This window comes from Vipera ursinii (genome assembly GCF_947247035.1).
Source record: "Vipera ursinii genome assembly, chromosome: 1".
Lineage (NCBI taxonomy): Eukaryota > Metazoa > Chordata > Lepidosauria > Squamata > Viperidae > Vipera > Vipera ursinii.
Window position 1 is genome coordinate 68,790,630 of NC_139512.1, and position 12,723 is coordinate 68,803,352.

At 41.0% G+C, this 12,723-nt stretch overlaps 2 protein-coding genes across 9 annotated transcripts in view; one reads left to right on the forward strand and one right to left on the reverse strand.

Moving 5' to 3' along the window:
* PTGR2 (prostaglandin reductase 2) overlaps window positions 1-8,171 on the reverse strand; it is a 28,750-nt gene extending 20,579 nt beyond the window's left edge. Inside the window, exons 1-2 of one of the 6 annotated variants that reach the window (XM_083350583.1) lie at window positions 3,587-4,546; window positions 2,539-2,789 (exon numbers count right to left, since the gene is read on the reverse strand). In XM_083350583.1, the coding sequence (XP_083206709.1) occupies window positions 2,539-2,555 (17 nt within the window). In that variant the 5' untranslated portion in view covers window positions 2,556-2,789; window positions 3,587-4,546. Of the gene's footprint in view, window positions 1-1,037; window positions 1,147-1,468; window positions 1,770-2,538; window positions 4,547-7,882 lie in introns of those variants that run through there. The other 5 variants (XM_083350586.1, XM_083350585.1, XM_083350587.1 and 2 more) reach the window with 5 other exon arrangements.
* MIDEAS (mitotic deacetylase associated SANT domain protein) overlaps window positions 7,890-12,723 on the forward strand; it is an 81,005-nt gene continuing 76,171 nt past the window's right edge. For 2 of the 3 annotated variants that reach the window (XM_083350571.1, XM_083350574.1), the window contains exon 1: window positions 7,890-7,971. The gene's annotated coding sequence lies outside the window, so the exon portion shown is untranslated. Of the gene's footprint in view, window positions 8,040-12,723 lie in introns of all 3 variants that reach the window. The other variant, XM_083350573.1, reaches the window with a different exon arrangement.

A 12,723-nucleotide genomic window follows, 5' to 3' on the forward strand; every position in this document is an offset into this window, starting at 1 on the left:
TAGGAAGGAAGGGTGGGAGAGAGGGAGAGAAAAAAAGGGAGGGAGGAACGGAGGGTGGGAGGAAAGAATGGAGGAAGGAAGGAATGGATGGAGGGAAGGAAAAAGGGAGGGAGGGAGAGAGGAAAAAAAGGAAGGAAGATAGATAAGATTATAATGAGAGGGAGGAAGGGTCTGAGGGAATTCCTGCCTTAGCACTTGGCCCCGAGCAGCCCTGCTGCCCTTTCGCCATCCCCTTGTCCCTTCCTCCTGACCTCTCCTGGTGGTCTCCCATCCTATCGCTGAGGATGCTTTGGTTACAAAGCTGGGTCTCTTCGCATGGAGAGGGAGTTGGCTTCCCTGTGACCCACACATTTTGCCCTCCCGCAACACCATGAGCAACTTGGCCAAGAAGAGTGAGCACAGCAGCAGCAGCAGCCTCAAGGAGGAGGAGGTAAGCACAGCTGGGCGCCCCCTTGGGGAAGTGGGGCTAGGATAGGCTGGGCTGCGGGGTCCCTGAACTTGAGGGCTGGGTGCTTGACCTCCGTTGCCCAAGGCTCTGGGCAGCCCGCCCCACCGTCTGGGGGCCCCCCACACATGGCCTGAGAGGGACGGTGAGGCTCCTCCAGTGGACCATGTCTCGGCGCTTGCCCCAGTCCCACCCTCTTCCGCCAGAGACCCTTGGATCCGCCCCAGGCCTGCACAGGCACCCTGATGCAAGCAATTTTGAGCTGGCCACGCCCACTCAGTAGGCCACGCCCACCACAGCCACATCCACCCAGTAGTCCATGCCCATGCTAGCCGCACCCACCCAGTCCCCTGAGGGCAACCACCATGCTGATGCAGCCCTCAATGAAATTGAGTTTGACACCCCTGTTACTGGATCCTGGGAAGGGACAGATCTTATTCAGAAACTTTATGCGTGGTTTGGGCATATAATTCCTATCCGCAATCTTCTGAATTTAGCATTTCAACACACTACACACATCCCATCTCAAACATTACAAAGTTTCTCTTTTAAAAAAGCGCTATAGATAACTCCCTACACATTCCTACTAATGTTAGTTTTATATAGGTTTTCTCCTTGCTGGGCTGAAAGATGGATATTTCAAGTAGTCTCCCCAAGACAGTTCTTTGGCTGTTTTCACTTTAAGTCTACCAGTTTCTCTTCTTTTGAGAAATTCAGGATAGGAGAAAACATGGACATTTTTATTATCATTATACAGCAAGTAATTGGGCACATTGTGCAATGTAATTCATACTATATTAAATAGTTATGGTATTTTGGGGTGAGTGGGGAAATGTCATTATCTAGCATACATTAGCACAAAGTATTTTTTTTATTTAAGTGTATAATCCATTAGCAATCAATACACTGTGAAATATAAAGGAACATAGAACTATTAAGAAGTTTGTGCTCTGAAGCACAAAGTCAAAGGGTTTCTTTACTTATCCCACTTTTTCCTCTGGGCTAAACCCCAGATTTACTCACCCCAGATCTGAATCTCCAACCACCTATGATTCTGGATATGAGAAGGTCACAAAAGCAAAAAAAGCTCAAAGGGCCTCTGTTTGGCCCAGCCTCCTCTTAAAAGGGAAATGAAAGACTACTCAAAGCCATTTAAAAGGGTAATGGAAAAATAATATTCTAGCTTAGTTTTATAGTTAGTTCATTTAGTGACTGTTCAAAGTTACAACAGCATTGAAAAAAGTGACATAGGCCGTTTTTCACACTTATGACCATTGCAGCATCTCCACAGTAACTTGATCAAAATTCAGATGCTTGGCAGCCAAACTCATATTTATGACGGTTGCAATGTCCCGGGGTCATATTTGCAACTTTCTGACAAGAAAATCAATGGAGAATCCAAATTCACTTAACAACTGTGTTACTAACAACTGCAGTGATTCACTTAACAACTGTGGAAAGAAAGGTTGTAAAATAGGGCAAAATTCACTTAACATCTGTCTCACTTAGCAACAGAAATTTTGGGCTCCATTGAGGTCGTAAGTCAAGGATTACCTGTACACATGTTTATTGGAAAGAAAGGGTCCTGGATATATAAGACCAGAACTGCAGTCTTCTGCTATAGTTCACGGTCACTTTTTATTACTGCAGTTTTTTTAAGATGAAATCTTACATATGCAATTAAGCTCCATTAAATTAGATCAGATCTAGATTCCCCTGCTGGCTGGGAAATTTTTGAAGTTGAAAGCCATACATCTTAAAGTTGCCAAGGTTGAAAAAACACTGATTTAGTGGAGTTCAGCACCCAGTAAAATTGGTGCTGCTGGGTGAATAAAAAGAAAGTAGGGGCATATCCAACTATGTGCTTCTTGTTGATTTTTAAGTGTTCTGTAGAGTAAAAAAAGTGTCATGATGGATTATTTTCCACCAAGTTAAATGGCGAATATGGTCAATTTTTTTATTATTCAGACATACCAAGTATATTGTACTGTCGAGAAGAAAAAAAATCCAGTATTACATACATTTTATAGAAATACCATAATTAATAAGCAAACTCAAACATAAAGTAAAATAATAATAAAATAAAATGCAACCTTTCAAAATCTGCCATTTGGTGCCACACAGTCAACCTTTTGAAATGAGTCAGTATACTTATTTGGAAATAGGTATGACTGGATGGAGTCACTGAAGCAGTAGGCGTGAGCTTAAATGGACTCCAGAAGATGGTAGAGGACAGGGAGGCCTGGAGGAACGTTGTCCATAGGGTCACGATGGGTCGGACACGACTTCGCAGCTAACAACAACATGACTATGTGTTTAAGCCAACTTGCATGTTAATGCTGACCTGAAAGACAGTATATAAATGAAAACTATTCCAAGCAAATATACTACCGGTAGTTCTGAACAAATATTTACCTTCCTCTCTGGTTAACTATTCAGTCAGATTCAGTGTAATCTATAAAGCAGCCAATCATATTTTACTGTGTTGGGCAAACCAAATCTATGCAATTAATTTACAGATGAAGGTTTCACATGAATTCAGGAACAGAAAAAAAACAGTTCAGTTAATCACTGTAAGTGGGCTATGTGAACATAGAAATGTAATGGGTAATAGGAATGACTTTGAGAACAAAAGAAAAGCTGCATCGAAGACACTGATTTGATAAAAGAAATTTGAGTCTGAGGAAGAAATGTAATTTGAGAAAGTGTCTCAAACTTGACCCCTTTCTAGTTCTCATAAAAATAAAGGGAGGGGAGAAAACATCTTTAGAATTTAAAGATTCTTTTATTTAACCTTATAATAAAACTGATATCAGCATTCATAACTTTAGTTTTCTAGTCTGGTCTACTGTGAAGGGCTGACAAGCAGCAATATGGCACATTGTAGATAAGAATGCTACTGACTTATTTTTCCCCATATACAGCTAAGTTAAGTCTGACTGTATAGATATAATTTGTGCAGTTTTCTTGTGGTCTCCCATAAAATATTAAGTCCAACTGGTCTTAGCTTACAGGTATTTTAATTTTCATTCCAAATTATCATGTAAGCATGTATTAATTATCATACTCTGGACATATTATGTGAAGACCTAATTCTCTGGAAAATTTCACAGTGCTGGAAAAGAGAACAGGATAACCAACCTCAAGGCAGATTGACTCAATTACATCACTGCTGGAAACCCTGAAGGACCAGGTTGGAGAATGATGTTCCTGGAAAAAAAATCTATCTACATATTGGGTAAGAATCGACACTGAGTTGATGACACATAGTCAATCAATTAATCAATCAATCAATCAATATTTTCTTTTTTAGATATGAGTAGCTATAATTTCCCCCTATTATAGACATTGTAGGAGAAGAGCTTTGCTAGTCTATTGTGGCCTTAAATCAGAAGGAGTCTGATAATACCATTTCCAACACATTAAGGTATAAACAGTTATGAGCATAGCTTACATTTTTAATACATGTATTGGTTGGAAAGGTGTTACAAACTCATTCAGATTTCTGACCCTTGTAAAAATGGCAACTCCTACAGCCTAGTGTTAGGTCCCAGAAACTATTCCTTATTAAACTGTTCTCATTTATTTAGAAACTGGAGACAGGAGACTACAAGCAGAATGAATGATATCACTGTTAATCTGAGACAACCATGACCTAGCAAATGCAGAAGTCTTACAAATCATAGCAACAGTATAGACAGCATAGCAACAACAGCTGCAGCAATGAAAGAAAAAAACCCAGTATGGGTTGTGAGAAGAACAAATGTAAGGAATGAAAAGCCAACAGCTAAAAAGCTCTGCAAGAATCCACGTCACCAACACGACTGATAGTAAGAAACCAAATCTTCTCTCTGTTCTTATACTTAAATAAATATTATCAACATTTAAGTGTGTATATATGTCTGCTTATTATCCGTATGGTGTTTTTCTCATGGTCAAGTAGTGATTATTTTCATAAAGTTCTTCATTGTAGATGCTGATGCTATCTTTAAGGAACTAGGATTTTCAGAGTTTGATAAAGCTAGATTATTATTAGCATTTGTTATGCTTTCAAACTTCTAATAAAAACACGTAAATCATTCATTTTCTACCAATGTCTTGCCCACTGAAGCCTACTTGGATATCAGTATGCTTGCAACTTAAGAGCTTGACAGAGCTGCACTTCACATGCTGTTCATGACGGAGGCAAAGCGGCATTAAGTTGGAGATTGGTTGGGACAGCAGGATTCCCATTACAGAAAGCTTACTCAAAAGAAGTATGACTAGGGTCAACATTTTTAAAATGTATGCATGCATTTTAAACCTTGCCTGTCGAAACTGGAATGGAAGTTATCAGAGCTAAATATTAGGTAAAGGTAAAGGTTCCCCCGCACATGCGTGCTAGTCGTTTCCAACTCTAGGGGCCCGGTGCTCATCTCCGTTTCAAAGCCGAAGAGCCAGCGTTTGTCCGAGGACGTCTCCGTGGTCATGTGGCCGGCATGACTAGACGCCAAAGGCACACAGAACGCTGTTACCTTCCCACCATAGTGGTCTAAATATTACTGATCTATTTATCCTGCCAAACACAAAAACAATTTCCAGGAATTTGTATCTTGAAAACATGAAATGTCATAAAAAGCCTAACATCAAACTAACACAAACAAAAGTCCAATAATGAAAAAAATGCATACATAAACACAATAAGTGGTTCTTTAAGGCAATCTGGTGTGGATAGCTTCTAATTCAACTTGGATAGAGTTGCATTGTAGACTCACGAATTCTGCTCAGAGTACATAATTACTGTGCGGAACACATAGGCAATAATTGTACTTGTAGACTCTTGCTATGCAGTTTTGGCCTCAGGCAAGCTAATTTGATATTTCTGATCATTTATCTTCGTTGTCTGACACTAAGACCAAATAACATAGAGTAGGGTTTCTCAACACTACCTTAGGAATCACCTGCTGCCAGCGTCAACGTCCCTCCGTCCAGTACGCTCCCACAGAGAGGGCCTCCTAAGGGTTCCGCCATTCGGAGAATGCCATCTGATGGCTCCCAGAGGCAGGGCGTTCTCTGTGGGCGCGCCTGACCTATGGAACCGTTTACCGGTTGAGCTCCGGATGGCTCCCGACCTTCGCTCCTTCCGACGCGACCTAAAAACATATCTCTTTGAGCAATCCGGTCTGGTCTGACGGGTTCTTTTGCAATTACTGTTTTAAGGTAACTATCTTCTGCATTTGGGCAAAATTAGGGTTTAATTTGTTTTCAATATATGTATTTGTGCATTCTGTTATTTATGTCACTGTTAACCGCCCTGAGTCCTTAGGGAGAAGGGTGGTATACAAATCAAATAAATAATAATAATAATAACACTGGCAACTTTAAGATGTGTGGACTTCAACTCCCAGGATTCCCAAGCCAATCCACATATCTTAAAATTGTGCCAGGGTTGAGAAATACTGATCTAGTGCCAGATTACCATGTTAGGAAAAAAAAGTTTTACAATATATTTTTATAAACTTCTGTTCTTCCAAGCTAGTGTGCTATCTGACTATTTCCTACTCTATCTTCCTTTTTATTGACTATTTCCATATGTAAAAAATACCAGAACAATGCATTTTATCATAGTAAAACCATCTAGTCATTTCTGCAAGCTGCCTTTGCAAAAGAGTATACAATATTCTTATTTTCGATTAGAAAATATATTGCAATGACATCTCTGAGGGCTGGGAAAAAAGTTTTGCTATTGCTATGTAAATGGAACAGCTGTCACCTGTTATATCCACTGAGACTAACCCAGTCCAAAAAATGGCACTAAACAGAGACAAAGAAGCCAACTATGCCAATATATAAGCTCTATTGGGAAACAGCTAACAGACACAGCTCAAATACCACATGTTCCAGCATTCTCCTAAATGACAGCACAAAATGACAGCACAACTCACAGTTATGTTACCATTGTATCCTAATCCTTTGGGCTCAGTACTATAAGCAATTGCCTTATTCCTGACCCTTCCTATTAATGAGGAGTCATATCCTCCTCTACTATTCACATCCACTACTTTGGAAAGAGAGGTTGGTTCACACAAGGCAGCAGGTAAATAGAGGCCTAAGCAGGGAGGTCTGCAAGAGGCATTAACAGCTGGGAGAAGGTTCTAGATCTGCTCAGGTAGGGGAAAACTCAACTGTCAAGGTGCTGGAGAATTTGCCCAGGACACACAAGTTAACACGGCTTTGTGTGTCATATTAGCTATGGCAAAGCAATTTTTGGTCTTAATGATTTCATGAACCTAATCCATTGTTGCTAAACAAACCTGTTACATAAATTGTGTGGTGTAATGTGTGAACCCATTGTTAATTCTAGAAACAATGTTTTGGTTAAATAAGGGTTTTTCTATGAACACAGCCAGAGAAAAAGGATAAGGGGTGTTGTATGAACACAACCAGAGAAAGGACATGTCAGGTTATGGATAATCATTCTGGCTCCCTCATTTTGAAACCTGGTGGGAAAGATATGGAAGAGTAGGCAGTATTTCTTAGCTATATTCACACAACATACGAATAACTCATCCAAATGTTCTTGGTTCACACAACAGATATACCATAAATTAACTTTGTATGACTGGCTAATATTAGGCTAATATGTGCACTATATCTACAGCCTGTCTCTTTGCCTACAAGAATACAGGATCCTGACAGGAACACACAGCACAAAAACAAATCAAAGCACAGGAAATCTAATGCAGAGAAGTGACATCAGGTGGGGGTCTAATATTAGGCCAAACTTCTCCAACCCGGCACCTTCCAGATGTTGGGTCTAGACCACCCCTAAATTTCTGGCTATGATTATTTCCAACTCTCCTAGAGAGCGTTAGGTTGAGGAAGAACGCATTAGGCAGCATGCAGCAAACGACTCGGCCGGATTTGAATTGCAGAAAGGCAGCAACTTTTTAACATTAATTACCTTGCTCAAAACTGAAAGGAAGGAGGCCAAGTGCCAAGGAACTGGGCTCGTCTGGGACGCTTGCCAGCGTCAAGTTTTAATAGAACTGGTGCAAAACTGGACTCGTCGCTCAAGACTAAAGTGCGCTTCAAGTATGCTAAACCAGCGTTTCCCAACCTTAGGAACTTGAAGATGCGTGGACTTCAACTCCCAGAATTCCCCAGCCAGCATAGCTGGCTGGGGAATTCTGGGAGTTGAAGTCCACGCATCTTCAAGTTCCTAAGGTTGGGAAACGCTGTGCTAAACTCAGTTCAAGGAATCCCAAGAGCTGTCAATACGAAAACGTCCTTCCTTTCCCCGATAATCACCCGCCCACCATTTTTAATAAGTCCTGCACCTTCTCACGCGACCGGTCGAGCTGAGGAACCGGGCATCGCGAGGAGGTGGCACCGACTTGCAAAAGGCTAGTTTCGGAATCTACCACTCTAGGAAGTGACGCCTTCCCAGAATCCTACCGCAAGAGGCGAACTTGGCGCTGGCTTGGTTTGGCTGGTTGACGACGGCGGCGGCGGCGGCGCCTTTGCCTCCCGTCTGGACTGTTGAGGTGAGCTCGTCCTTCCGCGCTGGATTGGGGTTGCGACCGCTCTTCGGTGCCCTGGGCTTCTGCAGCAGGTAGCTTAATCCGGGCTTGGGTTTTGCTCCTTTCTGCCCTTGCTCCCCTCCAAGCCGAGCAAGTTGCAGGAGAAAGTTTACGAGGAGAGAGAGAGAGAGAGAAGGTTGGCGTGCGTTGACTATGCAAATATAGAACAGGGCAGAGCAGGCGCCGAGTGAGTGACAGCAGAGCGACTCGGTGTTGTTTTGCAAAAGCCAGCGGCCTGGGCAGCCGACTGAACCCTCGGCGTGGGGAGGGGTTGTTGTTGTTTTTTTGCAAAGTTAAGAAAGCCCTTGTCACGAGTTGGCAGTTGTTGTTCTTTTTTTTTTAAAACTAACTCAGGTTTTAAACTAACTCAGCGTGCCTGGCTGAGGAATTCTGGGATTTGAAGTCCACAAGTCATAAAAGGGCCAAGTTTGAAGACCCTTTGGAATAAACCGTGGAGCAGAACGGGTGGCGATGAGTTGTTACGATCTTCCGCGTGAAAGGGGATCTTGGGGCCTTGCTTTCCCGAACGAAGCTTTCCCTTGAGTGACCTCCTTTGCTGCTGCCGTTAATAGAGGGAGGGAGCGGGAAGCTTAGGTAGCGAAGCGGCCCTTCCAGATACGGGACGCGGCTGCAAGCGCCAACTAGAAGCAGCCCTTCCTGCCTTGCAGGTCAGTACGAAAATGCCCCTTTTTTTGCCCCGTGAGCGAGGATCAGGCGTCATTCTTGGAATACGAGCAGGTTTTCCCTTGTTTCTCGCCGCGAACGGAGAAAGAGAAGCCTACTCGGGCTCAGGGTTGCAACATAGCCTCGGGTAAATGTTTGAGGCTATCCTGCTCTGTCTTTGATTCGTATTTCGAGAGGAGGGGATTCTTTGGCAGAGAGCTCTCTCCCAACACCCACTGACATGTGGCACTGCCTTACATAATACCGACAAGCCTTCTGGTAAGTCTGACGAAGGCTTATTTTGGAGAGATTGCAACTTTGCAAGGTGTAGGGAGCAGAGCGCTTGTACTGAAATGTTGCAGGGAGTTGTTGTCTTCCTACAGTAAGTATTTCTTTGTAAAATCTGCAAGTGGCTTAAAGAAAACCTGCCATTTGAAATGCAGAATATAAGTTCACAAAACAAAATGTGCTAAAGATGGGCATTTCCCCACTTGCGCTTTTTATAACGTATGTTCTGGCAACTTCTTTTCTTTGGGCAAGTAGGCATGCCATTCTCTTAATCTCAATCCCAACCTTTACCTACAGGAGTTTAAAGTCCCTTTTAGCTTTCCCAGGGTTAAAGTGGTGCATAAAGTGGTGCTTTCACTTTTAAAGAGGCAACAAGTAGTGTGGGTTGCATGAGTATAATCTCACATGCTTCACTCACCAGGGTCACAGTGACATCTGAGGTGGCCACTTTAGTAGGTATGGATAGCCTCCCCTCCCTGCCCCCCCTTCCCAGTTTGTTTTCCAGAGGCATTCTGGCCTTGGGCAACAGGAGTATCCATTGTTTCAAATTGGGCTCTACTTCTTAAGTACTTGTTAGGCGCAGAGACCAAGAGCTGATTTGACCAAGAGCTGATTTGAGGGCTGAATGAGAGAGAGAGAGAGAGAAAAAAAAATACAATTTCATGCTCTTTCATAGCATGACTCTCAGCTGTTGTTTGGGTTGCTTCTGAACAGTGGTTTAGTGCCCTTTTAGAACAGCACTAAACCTGTGTTTAAAAGCAGCCCAACTCTTAGCTGATAATTGGGCTTCCTTTGAATTCACTTATACAAAACAAACACTTGCACAAAAGCAGAGCAAGTGTTGAGAGGTGTTTAAAATCACTGGGTTAGCAATCGATCAAGATTTGCCTCTTTCTCAAATTTAGTGCCATCCTATGTTAAGGAGAGGGGAGGGCAAGAAAGCTGGGCATACTTCCCATCTATGTCCTTAATGTGTCCTGTACACTGTCAGTATGGACCGCACTAATTTGCTGGCATATCTGTGACAGGTAAAGGACAGCTTTATTATGTGAAAGTTATTACAAGAGCAACCCACTCTGAACATACTTGATGCTTTAATTAGTTCCATGTGGCAGCTGCCTCACTGTGCCAAGTTTTTAATATAAGGAACTTCAGTATGCAGAGAAGCCTGCTTTTATCATGCTACTACTGAACCATAGGGCAGACTATTTGTAATAGTAGATAATATTCTTGGCTTCCGTGTTTAGTCCAGCATATTTCACTAGGCAAAGCAAGGGTTGTATTTGCACAACCTATTGGCCCATAATTAACAGAGCAATCTTCTTCTTCCTAACATTATTCCCATGCTATGGCAGGGTCCACTTGTTGGCAAAGCGGTTTCCATTTGGCTCAATCCAGGGCATCTTCTTTAATTAACTGAACAATATGCTAACCACATTGACTGGGTTTATATGACACACTGATTAGCCAGCTGCATTTTAGCATAGTACTTCTCTTAGCCAATTAACATTAGCCTGTGCAGTAGATCTATTAAATTATTGAAATATTCTAACCCAGCAATATGAAACTTTGTACCCCCTAAAATCATAAATGGATATTCTGTAACCCAGATGAATAAAAAAATTTTCCCAGTTGGTTTAAGTTCAGACAAGAAAGAAGTATAACACTTCTAAGAATTAAATATTAATCTATATCACAAGACGTCTTAGAGGCTTTGCAGCATCATTAGTATCCATTGGGGCTTATGCAGACAAAGTAAGGAGCAAAGACAAACCAGTTTGAAATAATGTCCTATTCTGCCTGTGCAAAACTGATCATTTTTTTTAAAGTGACACACACACGCACACACACGCGTTGCTAATGACCACTCTGGGAGGTCTCAACCCACACTTTGAGAACTTCTGTCCTAGCCCAATTTTCTGCTTCTTTAATAGAAAGAAATAAGCAAAGGTTTTAAGGACTGGTTGTTAAAAGCAGCTTCCATCATTCTCAGTCAGCATGGCATATGCATAATTCATTTTAATGGTACCTTCTAGCCACCTTATCCAAGATCGTGAGTTTGGCTAAACATAAACCTTTTTAAAAATAAAATACAGGCAGTCCTCAACTTACAGTGGTTCATTTAGTGACATTTGAAGTAACAATGGCACTGAAAAAAGTGACGTGATCATTTTTGCATGGGTACGTGACAAAATTCAGACACTTGGCAACTCACTTCTATTTATGACGGTTGCAGTGGTGTCCCAGGGTCACATGATGACCTTTTGTGATCTCCTACCAAGCAGAGTCAATGGGGAAGTCAGATTCACTTAACAACCGTGTTACTAACTTAATTACAGTGATTCACTTAACTGTGGCAAGAAAGGTCGTAAAATGAGGCAAAACTCACTTAACAATTTTTTCGATTAGCAACAGAAATTTTGGGCTCAGTTGTGGTCATAAATAGAGGATTATCTCTAAACTAGTTTGTTACAGTCATTCTTCTGTGTTCAGCCTTTGCATTGTAATTCTGTCAGATTTCTAAAATACAAGATTTGTCTTTGCTGGTCAAAGTACTATAACTGCATAACTGTGAGAGAGTTCCTACATGTCTTTAGAATCAGATACAATTTTTGTATGGTTTGTATATTTCTGAATTTATATGAGTTTTGAATATTGTATAAAGATCAAATACTTTTTTTAAAAAAAAGAATAGGAGTTTTTGACTCATTAGTAAACTGAATCAATAAATGTTAGACTGGATGTTTATATGTTTACTTTAGATTTCCAGTTGAAAACATAAATGAAACATGAAGTTAATATATATACCATTGAATTACTAATAGACTCAAGCAACATGTTGTCTATTAAGTATTTGACTGTAAAACTAGAAAATTAATAAAATATGTGTAAAAAAAGAAAACAAATGAAACTTAAGTGTCATCAAATTAAAGAAAAATTGGAAGTAATATAACTTTATATACATGTATCAACCTTATGAACAAGTCATGTGTCTTTCAGTACAGTAATTATATACACAAGGTCAGATTGTAACAGATACAAACCAAGGGAGACTAGGGTAAAATGTCCTTTTGACTTTACATTTTACTCAATACTGCATTCTTTTTTACTCAGTATTGCATTCTTGCACAGTATAACAGTACAAAAATCAGATTTCTTTCTTGGTACTTTTTTGCCTTGAGATCCTGTGTTATAAAAGAACAAATACATAGTGGCCAAAAGAAATAATATATGCTGGAATGCATTTTATAGTTTAGTAATTCTTAACAGAAAACTTCAGCCACACCTTTTTGCAGATTGTGTGCTTTGGGTCATTGGCAGGACTTTCTTTCTTGCAAGGCAATGATCAAGAAAAATTCTGGCATGTTGCTCTGAGGCAGAGCACAGGCAATAGATGTGGTTTTTCCTACCATTTGCTCTTATCAGCTTGTTCAAAGTTACAAACAGATGGGCTGCTTTGCCTTTGGGAAAGAAAATATTTTAATGCATCGTAGAAAATCAGCTGGCTTGCATATAAGTCAGGGGTGTCAAACTGCTGGCCAAAGGGCCAGATGCGTCATTTTGAAACCGCACCCACCCCATTGCTGGCAATGGAAAAAAAGTCATGATACATCGCAACACGTCATGTGACGTTGCGAGGTACTTGCTTTGACCCTCAGGATAAGGTTTAGTGGCCATGTTTCCCTTGCAAGGTTATCCAAAGTTCTTTTAAAAATATATTGAATTTTTATACTAATGTAAATGGTATAAATAAGATCTATTATG